Genomic DNA, 21,207 nt, shown 5'->3' with positions numbered 1-21,207 from the left:
TTCTCCAGGCTGAACGACCGCAGTTCCCTCAGCTGCTCCTCATAAGACATGTGCTCCAGACCCCTCACCCATTTCGTTGCCCTTCTCTGGACACTCTCTGGTGCCTCAATGTCCTTTTTGTGGTGAGGGGGCCGAAAGTGAACACAGTACTCAAGATGCGGCCTCCCCAGTGCCCAATACAGGGGGAAAATCACCTCCCTGGTCCTACTGGCTACACTAGTCCTGATACAGGCCATGATGCCGGTGGGCTTCTTGGCCCCCTGGGCACACTGCTGGCTCATGTTCAGCTGCTATCAACCAACAACAGAGGTCCCTCTCTGTGAGCAGCTTTCCAGACACTCCTCCCCAAGCCTGTAGCATTGGCGGGGGTTGTTGTGGCCAAAGTGTGAGACGCAGCACTTGGCCTCATTGAAACTCCTACAGTCTGCCTTGGCCCATGGGTCCAGTCTGTCTGAATCCCTCTGCAGAGCCTCCCTACCCTCAGGCAGATCAACATTCCCACCCAGCTTGGTGTCATCCGCAAACTGACTGAGGGGGCACTCCATCCCCTCATCCCGATCATTGATAAAGATGTTAAACAGGACTGGCCCCAGCACTGAGCCCTGGGGGACACCACTCCTGACCGCCCGCCAACTGCAATTAACTCCGTTCACCACCACTCTCTGGGCACGGCCTTCCAGACAGTTTTTTACCCAGCAAAGCGTGTGCCCATCCGAGCCATGAGCAGCCAGTTTCTCCAGGAGAATGCTGTGGGAAACAGTGTCAAAGGCTTTACTAAAGTCCAGATAGACAACATCCACAGTCTTTCCCTCATCCACTGAGCGCGTGACCACGTTGTAGAAGGAGATCAGGTTAGTCAAGCAGGACCTGCCTTTCATAAATGCCTTTGATAATGTGGCACTGAGTTCCACCTGTCTATATCAGATTTTATCCCACAGCGAAGGACCGCAAAACTAGAAAGGGCTACTGCAAATGTGCCAAGAGAATTAGAAAAAGCCATTAATGAGGGCAGGCAGTATGACAGCCTTAGAGGAAGAAATCAAATTATTATCAAAAATGGTTATATAGAATGGCTTAGCTCTAGAGCACCTTTTAGAAGTACAGGACAGAGTAGGTGCGTTCTTGAATAAGAGCTGCTGGGGTTTTTATGTCAGTCAAGATCAGAAAAACAAAACTGAGAGAAACAAGAGAAAGACTCATTTAAAAATATTACACGAAATAGGGCAGGGATCTCACCTAAATCTCTTTAGGTGGCTAACCTCTTGGCTCCCAGACTTAGGAACAGGACTGTGAACTGAAAGGATTTGGGTTGTTGTATTCACTCTCTTGTTTTGCTTTCTAATTAGATGGGTGTGTATTACCTTATGAACTTGACTTACGACTTAAATAATGAAGAGTATAGTGTGACCCTGACGGTGAAAGGAAAAGGAGGCACTGTCAGGAAAATCTCATTCCCGAACTATTGTAACAATTACATTTTAGAGTATGAAATTGTATGAACTTTCTTAAGATATACAGCGTTTCTATTGCGTACTGCATAGCCATGGTTCAGTCAGCATGACTACAGGACCCAGCTCATTGTCGGGAGGAGAAGACAGCCCCCAGCCTGAAGAAGAAAGGATGCTCCAGCACTGCCCGGATGACACCAGCCTCCCAGCCCCTCTGACACCCCTGTGAAACCCTCCCCTGATCTGGCATCAGAGATAAGGAACTGCAGGAAGACCGACTCCAGGGACGTCTCCATTAGGAGAGCAGCAGGTGGATGATGATGCCACAGCATGAGAGTTGCTTTGCCAAACAGCAGCCTGTGTGTGCGTGTTACGTAGCGATCACTCAAATTCTGTTGTACCTGAATGCTCTAAAGGTATAAGAACCATGTGTGAAACTGCATTCGGGGTGTCCCAATTTGACTGGGACCACTCGTGCTCGTGAACAGAGAATCACTCGTGTAATTCCATACTTTGTGTCCCAGTCTCTCTCCTGGAACAGCATGGGCAGTTGGAAAGTTTTCATGATGTTATCCTCGAAGGCCGAGAATTGTCCCCAGGGGTGCCCCCGAAGGCACTTGGCTGCCTTTATGGTGCTGTCCTCCCAGGCAATGATCGTTCAGGAAGGACTCTGACTGAAACCATGACTCGAATAGGACTGCCTCAAGAACATGAGAGCGATGTGCCATCCTCCCCTATGCAAGATGCTCCCCCTTTCGAGCCCAGTCGAAAGGAACGGGTGGTTTGCAAACTCTTTTGGGCAAGGATTTCAGATGCTTGTGCAATGCCTCACACAACTGTGGCCTGGGCACTCATAGACAACACATACCTGATCATTTCCATAGTGTCAGTGTGTGTGCCTTCGGAAACCATGCACGTGCTAACAAGCAATGGGATTTGGGTGAGTGGCGTGTATGTACAGTGAATATGAACTACAAATTTATACCCTTGTGAAGGCAGGATTTCAAAAGTTTCAAGCAAAGTCCTTACTGTCAAAAATGCTGAGTTTATTTTTTCTAAGGTAAGAATAACCTAGACTTTCTTTGTTTTAAATAAATGCCCTCTGTCCCCCCTTCCACTCTTCCTTGCCCAGCAAGACTGCAACCTGCTGCCTCCTGTTCTGCGGGTCGTGAGCCATCCATTGCAGAACAGCCTTGTACACGGCCTCTTCTTTCCCACGGAGCTCCTCCTTCTGCAGGACGCGCTGGAGCTCATTGACGGAGAGCTCCAGAAACTCTCTCGACACCCTGGTCACCCTTTCCAAGTGATGGGGGATGAACGCGTGGGCTGCTTCCCGCAGGGCAATGATAAAGTCAATAATAAAGGCAGTAGTAATACTCGGTGAATCTCCAGATGCCGACGCAGTTCTCCAAGCACAGCTGGGACTTTAAGAACTCGCAGCACAGTCTGACAATGCCCATGACGTTGAACTGGTCGGCCGCTATCAGCAAACGTTCAACGTTGATGGCTTTGACCGGTACTGTGCCGGTGTAGGCGTACTTGGTAATGAGCCGCATCATTTCAGGTGAAGTGCCGGGGATTTTATAGACGACGTTCCCGGCATAGCTCCAGCGGGTGGAAAACAAAGCCCTGAAAAAAGCAAAGCAGTGCTGGGGGAAAAGCAGCTTTGCTGCATTAAACCCGTACCCTATTATCCCCTGTGCCTCCTTCCTGGGGCACCAATTTGGGCACATGCAGTAGCCACGCTGGGAGGCCGTGGGGTTTATTAATTCATGTGTTACGAGCCGGTTGTTTTAACAAGGAGTCAACACCTCCGGCTGTGCACAGAGAGCCACAGGGCCAGTGCCCTCCTTGCTTCAACAAGACCACCAGAGAATGGCGCTGTGTGGGGAAGGAACACCTCCCGCCCCACGGCAGACAAGCCCGGCTGGCCACACTCCAGCCCTGCACCGCATCGGGGGGTTCGTCAGACACCGCTTCCAGTGCTGCTGTGATATCTTGGGTTGGGGATTAATTCCGGTGTCCAGGGAGGCACCAGGACTGTGGGGAAGTGCTGGAAAAGAGGTTCAGTTCCAAGGGAAGCGCTGGAGAGACACTAAGGCAGCGTGACACAGCCTGGAAATGCTGTGTGTCCCCATCCCATCTTGTTCCAAGCACTGACCTGAACTATTGACTACAGCTACAGAGGATGTTCTTGTGAGCACTGAACTCAGTGCCAGACATCACAGAGTCTCTCCTCCAGGCAAAGCTCACTAAAGATGGTGCAAAGCACAGCACTCATCTTCCTCTCCCTGGGTGAGGATGAGTGTCGCTGGGAGCCAAGCTATCGCCCACGTCACAGCCTGTGGCAGTGGAAGGTGCTTCTCCTGGAGGTGCTACAGCGCTTTGTCCGTGCCCTCCCTCCAACACCGTCTCCCAACCCCTGCCTGTCTGGTGGCTCTGGAATGTGCCCCAAAGTGAAATCACAGGCGCAGGGGTGACCCGGGACCGGCTGTGAGCCCCTGCGCAGCTGGTGCTTTACCTCCATATTGATTCATGGGTGGTGGCAAATGCTCTGTGGGTGTGGTTACAGCAGTGGGAGCAGAGCAACTGGCAGTGCAGAGGTAGACCCATCTGGGCTGCTGAACTGCGGTAAGACATTTCTGCCCGGATAGAGAATCTGGTTGTGAAAGTACATCATGTAGATGACCACGTACCCAAGGGTCAGGCCACTGAGGATCATCAAAACAACCAGCAGGTGGATCAGGCTGCTAAGATTGAAGTGGCTCAGGTGGACATGGACTGGCAACGTAAGGGTGAACTATTCATAGCTTGGTGGGCCCATGACGCCTCAAGCCATCAAGGAAGAGATGTGACATATAGAATCGCTTGTGACCAGGGGGTGGACTTGGCCAAGTTCGTATGGGGACACATTTAGCAAAGGCCACCTGGTTAGGTAACATTTGAGGATCTGAATATGTTCAGGAAGACAGTCTGGGTTATTCCTGACACAAGCAAAGGCAAAACTATCTGTGGGATTGCTTTTTTTTAAGGCCCTGAGTGCACTTGGTGGGTGATGCTGGAGGATGGGGATGATCGATTTGTTCCTCAAGGGGATTTGATTTTGGTGAGAATGTCCAATGAATCAAATGATATGATATTTATTGCTAAATTACCACTATATGTCATCACTGATACGGTTGCTATATGCTCTATCTATGGCATTGCAGTGAAAGTGACCTAAATTAATGAAGAATGAACTTTGATGAAACTGAGCAAAGTGCAGAAGTGATGGAACCAGAAGTGGCTGCAGCAACTGGCACCCGGGAATTGTCTTGAGATCGACATCTTCAACCCACAGATGATGGGCATGGGCCCTGCCGGCTACACCAGCTGTGAGCTCCCGATGCAGCCCGCAACAATTCAACATCACACACCAGGTCTCCTGCCGGGAAAGACAGTTACAACAGATGGAGCCCAAAGTCATGGACTAAATGAACTCAAGGGACATTTCAGTGGGATGGGCCATGGACTAAGGGAATGATATCTCTGTGCATATATACATATATGAAAGACAGGAAAATGGTGGTGATTTATGGAAAAGTGTAAGACCTGGGCATGAGGTAGATGGTATAGAATAAGGGGCGGACGCTGTCCTGGTTTTGCCTGGGATAGAGTTAATATCCTTCCTGGTAGCTGCTGTGTTTTGGATTGACTATGAGAATAACATTGTTAACTCATATTGTTTTAGTTGTTGCTGAGTGATGCTTATATTAAGTCACGGACATTTTCAACGTCCCGTAGAAGGTGGGGGGGCACAGACAAGAAAAGCTGGCCAAAGGAATGTTCCATCTCATAGACGTCATGCTCAGTATATAAATGGGAGTTGGCTTGGGGGAAGGAATCGGTGATCACTTCTCCAGACAGGCGGGGCAAATGATCATTGGGTGGTGACAGTAATATATTTTGCATCACTTTATTCTATATATACTTATTATTATTATTGTTGTTGTTACTGCAACTGCTTTTATTTTCTGTTACTGTTCTATTAAACGATATTTATCTCAGCCCATGGTTGTTTTTTTTTTTTTTTCCCTGCTTTTCCCTTTTCTCGCTATTCTACCTGAGACATCCCGTTTCATTTAAGAGCTGTTACCTGACCGGCCACATCTGACTCAGTGTTGTGCAAGGGTCAGACCCAGTAGGATGAAGCCTTAGAACAAGTAGTATAAACCCAGAAAAATATGAATAAGCAGGGTTATGACAAGAGGAAAATTAGGCCCATGATCTAAGATAAGCCCTGGGCAATGTGCAGAGAAGGGGTGGCAGGTTATTGTCGGTGAAACAGTGTCCATTGGGCCTGTTTCCGCAGGGCATCCTTGAGCTCCTGGTTCCTCATGCTGTAGATGAGGGGGTTCACTGCTGGAGGCACCACCGAGTACAGAAATGACACCACCAGGTCCAAAGATGGGGAGGAGATGGAGGGAGGCTTCAGGTGGGCAAACACTCCAGTGATGATAAATAGGGAGACCACGGCCAGGTGAGGGAGGCACGTGGAAAAGGCTTTGTGCCGTCCCTGCTGTGAGGGGATCCTCAGCACCACCCTCAGGATCTGCACATAGGACACCACAATGAAAACAAAACACCCAAACACTAAACAGGCACTAACCACAAGAAGCCCAACTTCCCTGAGGTAGGAGTGTGAGCAGGAGAGCTTGAGGATGTGGGGGATTTCACAGAAGAACTGGTGCAGGGCATTGCCCTGGCAGAGGGGCAGTGAAAATGTATTGGCCGTGTGCAGGAGAGAATTGAGGAACCCACTGCCCCAGGCAGCTGCTGCCATGCGGACACAAGCTCTGCTGCCCAGGAGGGTCCCGTAGTGCAGGGGATGGCAGATGGCAACGTAGCGGTCATAGGCCATGACGGTGAGGAGAAAATACTCAGCTGAAATAAAAAAGAGAAAGAAAAAGAGCTGGACAGCACACCCTCCGTAGGAGATGGCCCTGGTGTTCCAGAGGGAATTGGCCATGGCTTTGGGGAGAGTGGTGGAGATGGATCCCAGGTCAAGAACAGAGAGGTTGAGGAGGAAGAAGTACATGGGGGTGTGGAGGCGGTGGTCGCAGGCGATGGCAGTGATGATGAGGCCGTTTCCCAGGGTGGCAGCCAGGTAGATGCCCAGGAAGAGCCCGAAGGTCAAGAGCTGCAGCTCTCGTGTTTCTGCAAACTCCATGAGGAGGAACTGTGTGATGGAACTGCCATTGGACATTTGCTGCTTCTGGGCAGGGGGACCTGTCCAAGGAGGAAAAGGCAGTGACAAACTGGGAGAGACTTCTCTGAGGAAATCCCAATGCCATTCCTCACAGAAATCCCCCTCCCACAGCTGAATGAGGAATGACCCAGCTCATTCCCAACCCCACAAACTCAAGTACACACTCCCTTATCAGGTAAAATACTACTTCGACACCTACTTTCCATGAGGACACGTCTGGGGCAGGACTCCCAGAGTCAGAGGCAGAAGAGAAGCTGACCCGCACCCCCTCCCAACTCCTGAGATGCAGAGTTCAACAGAAGGATGGGGAAAGAGGAGAAATGTGTCTGTGCTCTGAAAAAAGGAAGCGAGGAGAGGGAGTCAGACAGGCGTGCAGTGAAGCCTTCTCCTCAGTGACAGTGTCTCCAGACAGAGAAACTGCAGGGCACTTGCTTTTATGTTGTGCATCACTTGTAGGACAATCACACGTCTCCTTGACTGGAGGTGCAGCTGCCGAGAAGGCATCTCGGGCTCTGGACCCTCTGGCTGTGAGGCGGGCGGGAGAGGAGAGCAGAGGCTTGCTGCGGAGAAGTTGTCTGAAGGTGAGGGTATGGCAGGAGGTGCCGGGATTCCCCCTGCTTGGGCATGTCTGGCAGCAGCTCCCTCTCTGTCCCTGCCCATGTCTGGGCTGCCAGGAGCTGCCCCTGCCTGGAGCTGCTTCTCTGCCAACGGGTCTCCTCCCTGCCAGTGCCCCAGAGCCCATCCCACCCGCTGTGTGCTCAGCTCTGCCCTGCAGACCCCTCCTGGCAGCACAGCGCTGCCCAGGGGCGTCTCTGGGTGTGCGGGGGCTCAGGAGGGCTTCAGGGAAGTACTATCGAGAACGGGGGTCTCTGTGCCTTCTCCACAAAGGAGAACTCCATTCCCACCCCCCACTGCTCACCCAGCAGCCGAGAGGAGAAATCCCACAGCACAGAATTCTTCCCCTTCAGGGGAAAGGTGCCTCGATGTCCTTCTTCAAAAGGACTCTGTGCAAATGTCCTGGGGGTGATGGGGATCCGGGAGCAGCCCTGACCCACACAGGTCCATCTCAGCAACAGAAGGCATCTGCCTTGCTGGCCATCACTCTTTCCACCCACTGCTTCTCCCCACAGAAGCTCTGTGGGAGCTCCCCGGGCAGGTGCAGAGCTGACCCTGGCAGAGTCCCTGCCCCGGCACACAGCCACGGGGTGCAGGGACCCTGATGGCAAGGACAGCCCTGCCCACCGCTGCCTGCACACCCCTATGCACACCTCCACAACCATCCCCGGCAGAAGGCAGCCCTCAGGCCCTGTCCCTCTCACCGGGCAGCAGGGAAGCCCTGCTCTGGAGCACATCCTCCTCCTCTACAGCACAGAAACTGAGAGAGTCCTCCTGACAGAGCCCAGAGCTCTCAGATGGACCAGCTTGAGGAGAACCCTCCAGGAACTGGAGCTGCATTGCCCGGCACCCTGAGACTTACCACGCAGAGGGCGGTGAAGATTTCTGCCCCAGTGAGCTCTCAGCGCCCCCCACTCCAGACTGCCGTTAAGCTCTCTCTGCCTCGAAGGTCTCCCCTCTCTGCCTGCAGGCAGTGCCCCCAGCCCTGCTCCTGGGCAGAGCTGTCTCTCTGCGGTGCTGCCCTCTTGCCAGGAGCTCCCTCCGGCCCAGCAGCCCGGCCCAGCTCAGCAGCAGAGGACCAGCCCACGGTGGCACTCTCTCTGTCCCCTCTGGCCTCCCTCAGAGATGTCCCTGGGGCTCCAGGGGAACCGCCTGTGAAAAAGGCTGATGCAATCTCTCATGTTCCCTCCCTCAGCTGCGCAGAGACACTTACTTCCAGCAGTGGTATTTCTCCCAGCAGAAGAAGAGCTGGCCATGAGTAACCCCTCTTCTTGTCCCATCAGTAGCACACACGAGGTCTTGGACTCTTGGTACCAGGAGTCCTTATGGCAAGTCACCGCTTGCCTGGTGCCACAGCTGGGGGGCTTCAGCCCAAACGTGCAGCAATGATCTCAGCCAGGGGCACAGACAGGACGAGCTGGAGCCGTTCCTGTGGCAGACAGAGCTGTGACATGGTGGCAGAGCTCAGTCCAGATGGTCTTCAAGGACAGCCTCCTCCAAGCTCTGCTATAGTCCAGATCACAATTCAATCTAACCCCGAAAGGCAATTCAAGGGCACCAGTATGAGTGTTTACTCCTTCAGGAACAGTTCAAGGAGAAACAAAGCCACTGTGTGGCCACTGCTGAGTTTCATAGAGCGGGTGGAGCTATATCGGAGATTCTCTACATCCTCTTTGCCTCAGTCTGCCCCAGCAAGGTCTCCCAGGGCTCTGTGACTCGGGGCAGGAATCTGGAGGAACGCCACCAGCAGTGGATTGTTCCCAAGTCACCTTAACTAAGACAATCCTTACCAGTCTATGGGACAGGAGGGGTGGCAGCTGAGGGAGATGACAGGGTAAACCAATGTCCCAGCATGTCCAATGACACTCCGTAATCATTGAAAGGCCATGGAGGTTGAGGGAGGGAACTCCCTGATGACTGGCAGCATCCAAATATTGCATGCTCTTTTAAAAAAATGGCCAACCGATAAATAGGGGAAGTTGTGCCCCAGAGTGTGTCCGCTCAGAACCCATTTGTGGGTGTCTGAAACCCTGGATTTACCCAGGACAGCTTGTGTCCCACCGTTCTCTGCTTCCTGTGATGGAAGAACAGGATTGCTCAGCGCAGGGAGAGCAGTGCTGGTCTTTTAAGTTGGAAGTCAGCATAGTTTTCAGCATCTTCCCCCACAATATGCTTGTGCCCGAATTAGGATGTCATGGCTTGCATGGGTGCATAAGGAGATGGGTAACTAACCAGATGGCAGATTGGGCTCAGAGGTCTGTGGTCAATGTGTGGTACTCTTCCTTGAGGCATCTAGCTTGAAAGCTCCTGCAAGGGTCTGTCCTGCCACCTGCCCTGTTTATCATGTTTATAAGGACCTGGAGAAGATGCAAGTGTTCTTTTTCATAGGATTTGAAGACACTACTCTGGCGGGAAGGGCTGGTATGCCAAAGGACATAGACAGGCCAGAGGGATGGGCCAAAAGTAATATCATGATGTCCGATAAAGAGAACTCTGAAGTCCTGCCCTTGAGGTGCACTAACCCCGTGCAATGACAGAGGGCAGGGGCGGTGTGGCTGGGTGGCAGTTTTGCGGGAAAGGCTCTGCTGGTTCTTCAGTTTCATTAGGCAAAACAGGAGCCGGGGGCAAAGAAGGCCAACAGCATCCTTTGCTTCTCTTTCCATTCCCTGAAATCTCGAGTGCTTCTCTTTTATTCTCCTAATACCCTCCCAAAAGAACAGCCCACCTGTGCTGGTTTGAAATGAAACAGAACCCATTTTCTGTTCAGTAATTTGACTTTGCAGCCAAGCCTCCTCGAACTAACTGAACTCTCTGAAATTTAATGCATATTGTCCATAAGCTGTTGGCTCTCAGAGTGACAAAACCTGATCATCTATAATTTATGCCAAGGCATGGTATGCAGAGAGGCTCTTGCTTAGACTTTTTGCTATAACAACCAAGGGCAGCTCACTTTGTTATATGCCCCGTTGGAGGGTCGGAAGCCATAAAGTGTAGAGGGGTCACACCTTTGGATAGGAGCGGAGATGAGAAGTGACCCAAAACTGACTAACTTATCTAAACTGACAAGTCCTTTCTCTCTCTCCCTCCTCTCCTTGGAAAGAGAGGTGAGGGAGAGCATCTGTCGTTTGTTGCAGTGGCCAGGCCGGCCCAAACCACGACAAGGGTGAAGGAACTGCACTGTTGGAATGAAGGCAGTCCTTGCTCCTGCACACAGAATTCCAGCCACAAGTAGCTCTGTGCTCATTTAATATTTGGTTGGCTGCCTCGAGGAATTGCCCCTGACACACCCTTGGCTGGGCTCAAACAGCATTTTGTCTGGGAAGCTCTCCTAATGAACAGCCTCATCCCAACTTCATTGCGTGGTCTGTAAACGGAGAGGCAAGCCCTGCAGTCAAAGTGGAAGGTTTGTGGGTGATGGTGGTGACTGAAATGACCCACAATGCATCTTTGGTGTGGCTTTCTGGATGCTCAGAACCAATGGACCTCTGAAGGAAAGTCAATCTGGAATTGGAGCTTACAGAAAACACATTTAAAACTCTTTTCTACTGAGTCGCTTGGAGCAGCAAAATTCCTGTTAGTGTTTGCCTGTGTAAAGGCTGTATGGGAAGTGCACAGCATAAAACAGACCATGCAGCTTGAGCTAAAATATGCGTTAAGGAGGAAAAGGATGTTACAAACTCAATAAGCAGGTGATTGAACCAGGGCAATGCCCTAGGAGATCCCACTGTCTTAAAGTAGCAGATCCTACTTCTCCAGCCTGTCAAGTTTACGTTAGTCATGGCAAAGTGAAAAAGGAAGCCGGTGCCATTGGAACCCTGTGGTGTGCCATGTATGATTCACAGGATCTCCTGAGAGAAATGGATGACGAGGTAAAGAATGTGAAAAAAAGACACCCGTAAATTGAAGGAGGAGGAATTTCCCAAAATAAAGACAATCATCTTAATCAAAGTTTGATAGGAAGATCTCAGGGTAAACAGACATAGACCCTGGTTACAAATCAAACAGCTGGACTTACAAGTTGGACAAGCACAAGATTTAGAAACAGAACTAAAGGTTTTAGAAACTGAGCTACAGAAAGCTGGAACAGCAGCTCAGCTTCCAGCAGAGTAACATATAGTCATGAACAGAAGTCACAATCAATGCAGCGCACTCCCCTCAGTCTGGGAATTCAAGAGTATGTCTTGGACAAGATCCATAGGGTCTACTGGGAAGGCCCAGGTTCTTGTGGGCTGGCACCAGGGATCCTGGAGTGCTTGCCAGCAGATTCTTGGGGATAACGCACAGCTGAAGTGGCCATTGGGAATAGGAGAAACTTGGCCCTATTATTAGAGGACGCATGAACATGCACGGACCCTCTTCATGTATGGCAAACTCAGGCTAAATAACTCCAGAGTAGAGTCACTTTGTTATAGTCACTTTGAGTGGCTATGAGAGAGCCCATCGTCTTGACCCAAGGTGGGAAAATGTCATCTTCCAACCAGGGCAATGAAAGGAATTAATGTGAAAAGACCCATCAAGTCAACCTGCATCATAAGGGAAAGCAAATTTTCCTTTTCTAAAACAGACAGAAGCCCCCCCTTGCAAAACCAACATGGTTGGTCACCACTGCCAATCTGCTGCTTTAACTGCTCCACACCATAGAGTCTGATCTCAGTACTGACTTTACCACAAGAATTATGCATGAGCACTGCAAATCCTAAATGTAAGATGTGCCACCCTGTCTCTGGCAACCCGTGGGGCAGAGGAGAGGGAAAAGCCAGTAACGGGGTTTGGATGTTGAAGGTGGGGTCCAGCAGAGATGAGGAGTCAAGGGAGTGGATGGGGAGAGATAGGCAAAGGTGAGACAAGTTCTGATCTTGATTGTGAGGCCACTACAGTTGTAGGAGCATGACTGTGCAGCAGCTGGCCCCAGCAGTTTGGGGACAAGAGGTTTATCACAAAACCGCTCTTCCCAGCAGAGCCAAGATAGGGGCAGAGGGAAAGGGGAGTGGCAGGCCAAGGGGAGATGGCTGGCATGGTGATGATTCTGAGGGCACTTCCACAGCAGCAGCCTGGTTGGCCCTCAGGAGACATGCTGGCCAGCAGTCATTCTGAGGTTATCCAGCGCATCAGAGTCCCCACCCGAGAGGAACCCCATCCTTGGGGAGGGGAGGGGGTGATGCAGGTGGAAGAGGCCCACCTGGGTTCTGATCCTGGGGGCACCTCTGTTACAGCAACCTGACCAACCATGGCAGACGGAAGGGCAGGTGGGGCTCATGGCCACCTGGCTCAGGACGAGCCCTGACACTGGCAGAAAATCTTCTCCTTATCTCCAGGTTGAACATCCCCTCTTTCACCCAACACTTCTCTTTCATCCTCTTAATATGCACCAGAGGTGGAGAGCCAATCTCTGTATTTTTTTGACCTCCTCCTAGGTTCTGACAGGCTGCAAGGAGGTCCCCGTAACCCTTCTTTCTGCTCTTGACCTTCCTTGCAACCACTGGCTCAAGGGGAGCTTTGCCTTCCTAAAAACAATGACGTCAACAGAGATAAGTTTCTTCCTTGTAATGTCCTTGCTGTCACCTCCGGGCAGCTGCTTCATGGCCCCTGTCAGAGCCAGCCTCGTCCCTCTACTCACCCAGCCTCCCTGCACCCACCCCCGCCCCCAAATGCATTATCATCACGGGAAGACTTGTGGTACACAAAGAGGTTTCTAGGGCAATCAAAACCATGCTCAGTGGAGAGAGGGAAACAAGGGTGGGCTCTTTGTGTGCTGTATTATGTTAGTGTAAGATATCTACCCATATAGACACACAGCAAAAATGGATCCTTCCAAGAGCTGGTCTGACACCTTCCATGTATCCAGAACCTGGCCCCGGGATCCCCTCGTCCCCCTGCTCGACCTCAGGCACAGACAAGCACATGCTCACACAAATGGCTCTCTCCAGCACAGAGTCAAAGAATCATTGAGGCCAGAAACCAGTCAGCGTCCAACTTCTCTGGGCTGCCCCTTCATGCTTCATTTTAGTCAGGACCTCCTTTCTCACCCATGCCAGGCTCCTGACAGCTTTGACAGACTTCCTATATGATGGGGTGGACTGTTCTGGAGCTGCAAGAGTCCATCCTTGACTAGCAAAGAGCTTTCTTCTCCACAGGGCCCTATCCCATGGGATTCTTCTGATCAGGTCCCTCAGAAGGCCAAAGCCTGCTCTCCTGAAGTCCCCATCTTGGCCTTGTTCCCTTTTTTCAGGAGCCTCAACTCTACCTTCTCATCCCTGACTGTGACATCCCTGACAGTGGGAGATGGGAATTTGTTTTCTCCACTCTGGAGCAGGCACAAAGACCCCAGTTCTCGTTAGCATTTGTCTGAGCCTCTTCTTATCCCCTTGGCACGTAGAGATGTCCCTGGGCAGTGCCCTGCTGCCAGGAGGGATCTGCAGGGCAGAGCTGAGCACACAGCGGGAGGGATGGGGTCAGTGAGCCCTGGCAGGGAGGAGATGTTGGGACAGAGAAACAGCTCCCGGCAGGGACAGCTCCAGGCAGCAGAGACGTGGGCAGGGAGTCGGAGGGACCTGCTCCCACAAACACCCTGGGAGAGGGCACTTGGGCACCCTCCCTGCCATCCCCTGCAGCGCAGACACCCACTCTGAAGGAACGCCCTGGTCTCCTCTTCCACCCAGCACAGCCCAACCCTCTGTCCTTCTATTGCCTCCTCACAGAAACACTCCTGGCATTTCTCCACATTTCCCCTTCTGCCTCTGCTCCCCTTGTTGGTATCACCGGAGTTTCTGGGGTTGGGTTGGATTCAGCCGTGAAAAATATCTGTGGTTGCTGCTATGCGGATGCTTCCATGGGAGTAAAATGTCCTCCTAATCTGCACAGTCAGGGTGATACAAATGAGCTAAGTCGCCCTTCAGGACATCCCATCTTTAGGACATTCCACTCTTTCCAATGAGGTCCTACTGGGCTGAATCCAGCTGGGCTCCTGAAGAGCACAGCTCACCCATGGCATCTCTCTGATATCCAGCAGCCCCATGACAAAGGGAATAGAGAGAAATGAGAAGTCTGTCCAAATGTATTGATGCGTTTTCCTCTATGAAGAGCCCTCCATATCCTGATGGACCAAATGTGCAATGGAAATTCCATGACAGATTCCATCTTCTTGACGTTCCTGAACACACAGAAACTGCAGCTCTTGTACTTCTGGCTCTTCCTGGGCAGCTACCTGGCTGCCCTCCTGGGAAACGGCCTCATCATCACCGCCATCACCTGCGACCACCGCCTCCACACCCCCATGTACTTCTTCCTCCTCAACCTCTACCTCATAGACCTGGGTTGTATCTCCACCACTCTCCTCAAAGCCATGGTCAATTCCCTCTGGAACACCAGGGCCATCTCCTATGCAGGATGTGCTGATCAAACCTTACTTTTCAGTTTCTTCATTTCAGCTGAGTATTTTCTCCTCACCATCATGGCCTATGACCGCTACGTTGCCATCTGCCATCCCCTGCACTACGGGACCCTCCTGGGCAGCAGAGCTTGTGTCCACATGGCAGCAGCTGCCTGGGGCAGTGTTTTTCCCTATGCTGTGCTGCACACGGCCAATACACTTTCACTGCCCCTCTGCCAGGGCAATGCCCTGCACCAGTTCTTCTGTGAAATCCCCCACATCCTCAAGCTCTCCTGCTCACGTTCCTACCTCAGGGAAGTTGGCTTATTGCTTTTAGTGCCTTTCTATTTTTGGTGCCTTTTTTTTTTTCCCCCTCATGCTTTCTTATGTGCAGATCTTGAGAGTGGTGCTGAGGATGCCCTCTGAGCAAGGGCGACACAAAGCCTTCTCCACATGCCTCTGTCACCTGGCTGTTTGTCTGTCAGTACTGCCATCTTTGCCTGAAGTCCCCCTCCATCTCCTCCCCAGCCCTGCATGTGGTGATGGCTGGTTGTCATTTGGTGGTACCTCCAACACTGAAGCCCCTCATCAAGAGTGTGAGGATCCAGGAGCTCAAGGATGACCTTAGGAAACTGACTGGAAATTTTTCGGTAGCCATAGACTACCTATGTGCTTCTACAAAGGATTCCCACTGTATGTCATGACCAAATAAGACTGTTTCTTTATATTTTTTTTCCACTTGTGATGATTTTGTATTCAAAGAAATGTCATTATTAATCTCTTCCTACTTACGTATCCACACATCTTGTTTGACCCAGAGAGTTCTGTAAATGGGGATCCAGTGTCTCATTGCATTTAATAAAAAAAAAATAATAATTACCTTGCATCAACTTCTTTGCCTAAGAACCCTTCTTAACACAGCAGGAAGGAATGGGAAGTGAAAACACCTTTCTGGCTGTACCAGCCTGGGGAAGGCTGCCCTGTCCCTGGAGCAGTAAGAGCATCCCCCAGACATTCAAGCTCTCCTGCTCAGACTCCTGCCTCAGGGAAGTTTTGGTACTTGTGGATGGCCTCTGTATGGCCTTTGGGTGTTTTATATTCATTCTTTTCTTCTGTATGCAGATCTTGAGGGATGTGCTGAGGATCCCCTCTGAGCAGGGACGGCACAAAGCCTTGTACAGGTGCCTGCCCCACCTGGTCGTGCTCTCTCTGTCAGCACTTTGCTGACCAGAAGGCCCTCCCCATCCCTTGATTTGGTGGTGGCAGTCCTGTACTCTGTGGTACCTCCAGCTGTGACCCCCTTTTCTACAGCATGAGGAATGAGAAGCTGAAGCAGGGCAGTAGGAAAGTGATTTCACGGATGTTTGTCAAGAGTGGTAACATTTCACCCACAGTCCAGGAATGAATCCTGGGTTATCCCATTCCAGACCTGTTTGTTGTTTGTGTGGCTTATCCTTTCCCTTATCTACCTTGCCATTATTGGCATCATTTTCATTATCATTATCAGCATTTTTATTTTTGCCATGAATAATCTTTTGTGATAATCGGTGGTTATGATGATCCCCCACAATTGTTTAGATTCAGCGTACTTCTAGCAAGGAATGAACCCACGCTGTCTCACCTGGAGCCCATATATATGTACATCTAACACTGTGGAAGAGCTGAAGTTCTCTTCGTTGGTCTGTAATACAACGTGATTTCCCAAGTGCACTGCCTGAAATCTCAGCTCTGCTCTCAAAGCTGGTGCCAAGAAGAGGCTCACCTCAAATAGGCCTCTTTCTCCTTGGATTAAGCAAAGAGGTCAACCTTGTGATCCGTTCTCCTGGTTTGAGTGAGACAGGACTAAATTCTCTTTTAATACTTGGGAAGACTGCACTTTTAGAAGGCTCTGGGTTCTGAATTTGTCAATATATATACTTTATAGCCAACTATGGTGTGTGGGTTTCAAGGTCTCAATGTTTTCGAGCTTGCCAGGTGCAGGGATGAGGAGGAGCGAGTCCCGAGCACTTGACCCGAGCTGCCAACAGGATTATTTCATACCATGAGCATTGTCACATTCAATATAAAGTTTGTTGTGAAGTGCCCTCTCTCCCTTGATGGCTGCCATCCTGAGAACTTCATGCCCTGGTGCCAGAGCCCTGAGCCCTTCCCTTCCTCCTGAAGCCGCAGCGCCCACAGTGTCCCACATTTGCTGTCCACTGCTGGGAGTGCACAGCTTCCTACGGTTATAGTTGGCTGAGTATAATCCTGGTATATTTTGTATTGGTATTGGTATATTTGGTTGGACCCCACCGCGCTTTTCCACTTCTGACCCTCCAACGGGGCAAATAACAACGTTGGTTGGCCTTGGTTGTTATAGCAATAAGTATAAGCAAGATCCTCTCTGCACACCATGCCTGGGCATCAACTATAAAGGTCTGATCACTATGAGAGCAAATAGTGTCTGCACAATACGCTGTTAATTTCAGCAGTTAGAAGAGACCCGGCTAAGAAGCAAAGTTACTGAAGAAAATGGTCCCTGTTATACCTCAAACCGGGACACCAGCTCTCTCTGGGTGACCTCTTGCATCACAGCTCTACCTTTCCAGGGAAATTGCTTCTTCCTTATGTCCAGTCTCCACTTTCCCAGCTGCACTTTGTAGCAGTTTTGCTCTCTCCTGCTTTGTCCCACTTCCAAGGAAAGCTCAAAAATCTGAGGAAGCACCCTCCAGGCAGGTGACCTCACTCATCAGCCTTCTTGTGGCCTTTCACTTGACCAGACAGAAGTAACCTCACCATGATCTTCTAAACCATGTGACTACTGCTGGCCTTTCAGCTTCTTGGAAAGACACAAACAAGCCATCTGCCTGCTGCTGTCCCATCAGGTACTCAGGCAGAAGGGACATGCCAGCCCACATCCACGTCCTCTTCTTGGATGGGGCTCCACCGTACAGGGGGATTATAAGGACATTCAACAACGTTGGCCCAAATGCTAATCACTGAGGGATTCTTGTTATGACTGGCTTCAGGCAGGACTTTGTACCGCTGTTGACTTTTGTGCCTGATCATCTAGCCAACTTCCCTCCTACCAGACCATCCACTGCTTCAGTCCAGAGAGCATCAATCTGGCCATAAGGAGACTGTGGGAGATGATGTCAAAGGCCGTGCACAAGGCCAGGTACACAACATGCCCTTGTTTCCCCTAACCATCCTGGTCCAGCAATGCCTTTCTTCTCCTTCCAGTGCCTGGAGACGGCTGCGGGAGGACATACCCCACCACCTTCTAAGGGACTGAGGAAGGCACACCACCTTGTAATTCTCCCAATCCTCACCCCTGCCCTTCTTGAAGATGGGTTTGACATCTGCTTTTTCCAAGGACCCCAGAACCTGTCTGGCTGCTCTGGCACTTTTGAGGGCACAATCCAGAGTCACAGGACAGGGTGATGGAGCAGAGAGGAGCACTTGCAATGAGCCTGTCCACGGCAGCTGAGATGACTGTCCCTGGGACAGTGGGGATTTGTTTGTGAGGTCACACACAGAAATGTCAGAGCTCTGTCGGGTGCCCACACCTCAGCTGGCCTCGGGCACTTCTCATACACACATGGGTGATCAGAGACACGAGTCCTTCCCTTGCCCGTGCAGAAGCAATGCACTGCAGAGGTCACAGTGTCTCTCTGACCTCCTGCAGTCAACCCTAGAGGCTGGGAGGCACCACAGCCCTGCAGTGTGTCGCCATGCTCTGCACTCCTCATGAGGAATGGACACGGGGACCTCGGTTCAAGGAAGCACATCCCAGTGCTGCATCCAGCTGTTTCCCCAGGGGATGTTACACTCCAAGTGAAGTGACCTCGTCTGTCCCACACGCCTTCATGGCAGCCCCAGGAATAGCTGATGGCATTTGTGCTCACACGTGTCCATCTCCCCACACGCACAAGATGTGCATGCTTAAGTCTCATCTGTACAATGCAAAGATGGACCTTGTCTTTGGTGTCCCTCTGTGGAGGGACAAAGAACCTCTCTGAGGTGGGATGAGAGTCCAGTGCTGGAAATGGAGGTTGTTTTTGGCTGGCCCATGATGGTGGCCCTGGGGCAACTTCCCCGGGGCGTCCAGTGGGCACAGGCACAGCCCAGACCCTGCTCTGCTGGTCCCTCATGTCTCGCGCAGGAGCCCAGATGCGCCAGGACACTGCTGTGTGCCCCCACCCTGCACACTCCCACACTTCAGCTCTTCCCTGGGGTTTTCCTCTCTGAGGCACTTGCCAGCCCCGCCAGCCCACACCCTCCCTGAATCTGGCCACCTCCTGCCCTCTCCCCAGCACAGACCAGCAGAGACAACCCCATTGGGAATGGTCCCACAGCAGGATGTGCAGGCCAGTGAGACTGTCCACCCAGCCGGCATGCTGAGGAGACCTCCACCCCAGGCAGCTTGCAGCCCCAGCTGCCAAACGTCCTCCCAGGATGGCATGAGAGAATTGGCCCAGGGCACCCTCAGGAAGGCCCTTTGGCCCCAGGGACAGGCAGCCTGCCCCGAGCTGCCCCACCGCAGCAAAGGGTTCCTCTTGCCATGGCTGCCCTGCACACACGTGGTGCCCTGCTCTTCTCCCACCACAGCCCATCTTCCCTCAGAGCCTTTTCCCGAGAGAGCTCATCCGTGCTGGCCTGGCCAGCCACTCCTGCACCCCCTCCCCAGGCGTCCCACAGCCCCCGAGCTGGTGGTGCGTCTCTGCAGAGCCGGGGGCTGTGGTGCCCAGGGCCATGCTGGTCAGGCTGGGAGGCAGACCCAGCTCAGATGGCTCCTGCCCCCTCCACCTCAGCACACAGATGAGGCCCCTGCAGCTCCAGAGAAGGTCTCAGAGAAGGGATCTCAGACACAAAACTCAGTGCAGAGTCCTTTATTTTGTTTAAACACACAGAGAGAGGAGCTCCTTATTTATACAAAGTCTCTGGATCAAACAAGACAGGCAGATCCTGACATAGAAATAAGATAAAGGATGACTCTGTTCTTTTGTTGACAGCATTAGTATAGCCCAGAAAAGCTAAAACCCAAAGAAATGAAAGGAAAAAAACCTAGCAAAGAAAGTCTGGGCCTGTAATGAGTTACATGATGAGTGATATGTAGAAGAAAATGTGCAGTTCATTGCTGCTTCTGAAAAGAAACCAGTCATCCATTTTCTTAGAGCATCCTTGAGTTCCTGGTTCCTCATGCTGTAGATGAGGGGGTTCATAGCTGGAGGCACCACTGAGTACAGGAATGACACCAACAGGTTCAGGGATGGGGAGGAGACAGAGGAGGGCTTCAGATAGGCAAACATGGCAGTGATGAGAAAGAGGGAGACCACGGCCAGGTGAGGGAGGCACGTGGAAAAGGCTTTGTGCCTTCCCTGCTCAGAGGGGATCCTCAGCACTGCCCTCAAGATCTGCACATAGGACACCACAATGAAAACAAAACACCCAAAGGCTAAACAGGTGCTAACAACAAGAAGCCCAACTTCCCTGAGGTAAGCATCTGAGCAGGAGAGCCTGAGGATGTGGGGGATTTCACAGAAGAATTGGTGCAGGGCATTGCCCTGGCAGAGGGGGAGTGAAAATGTATTGGCCGTGTGAAGGAGAGCATAGAGAAACCCACTGGCCCAGGCAGCTGCTGCCATGCGGACACAAGCTCTGCTGCCCAGGAGGGTCCCGTAGTGCAGGGGTTGGCAGATGGCAATGTAGCGGTCATAGGCCATGATGGTGAGAAGAGAAAACTCTGCTGAAATGAAAAAGACAAAGAAAAAGAGCTGGACAGCACATCCTGCATAGGAGATGGCCCTGGTGTCCCACAGAGAATTGGCCATGGCTTTGGGGAGAGTGGTGGAGATGCAGCCCAGGTCCAGAACAGAGAGGCTGAGGAGGAAGAAGTACATGGGGGTGTGCAGGCGGTTGTCACAGGCGATGGCGGTGATGATGAGGCCGTTTCCCAGGAGGGCAGCCAGGTAGATGCCCAGGAAGAGCCAGAAGGTCAAGAGCTGCAGCTCCCGTGTGTCTGCGAACGCCAGGAGGAGGAAGTGGGTGATGGAGCTGCTGTTGGACATCTGATCCCTTTGTTCATGAGGTTCTGCCAAAGGAGGAAAACACACTCACAGGTTAGGACTGCTCTGAGCACATCTCTTCACATTCCTGTGTCCCATTCTCCTCTGTCCTTCCCAAACACACATTGCCTTCCTCCTTCCTTTCAGCACCTTTGGACTTCCCCAAGTTCTGAGCTCTGCTTTGTGCTGGCCAAACATGACACGAGAAGGAGGCTTCTGCCCATGGGCTCCCGAGCAGTCACCCCTGCTTGACAGCAGTGGGCATCTGGGAAAGGTGGGGCAGCTTCTGAAAGTCACCGTTTGCCTCATCAGTAATCCCTGTGTCATGAAGACAAGCTGGTCAGCATTTTCCAGCAGGAGAATGCCAGGGAAATTCCCACAAGTGCTCAAAGTGCAGTGATCTCAGCAGAGCCAGCTCACCCCCCAGCTCCACACTGCATTTTCCACAGCCCCACAGGTTTGGGTGGTTTGAAGGACTTT

The 21,207-nt window shown here is 51.7% G+C and overlaps 1 protein-coding gene across 1 annotated transcript; it reads right to left on the bottom strand.

Moving 5' to 3' along the window:
- Positions 1-5,757: 5,757 nt before the first annotated feature.
- LOC309685495 (olfactory receptor 14A16-like) lies at positions 5,758-20,730 on the bottom strand (the record flags this gene model as incomplete). Its single annotated transcript, XM_082501257.1, has 2 exons — positions 5,758-6,548; positions 20,586-20,730. 2 exons carry the CDS (start codon positions 20,728-20,730, stop codon positions 5,758-5,760), a joined length of 936 nt encoding a protein of 311 aa, XP_082357383.1.
- Between the last annotated feature and the right edge of the window lie 477 nt (positions 20,731-21,207).

This window comes from Vanellus vanellus (genome assembly GCF_965231255.1).
Source record: "Vanellus vanellus genome assembly, contig: HAP1_SCAFFOLD_76, whole genome shotgun sequence".
NCBI classification, from domain to species: domain Eukaryota; kingdom Metazoa; phylum Chordata; class Aves; order Charadriiformes; family Charadriidae; genus Vanellus; species Vanellus vanellus.
Note: the sequence above shows the minus strand (reverse complement) of the source record. Positions and strands in the feature narration are given on the sequence as shown.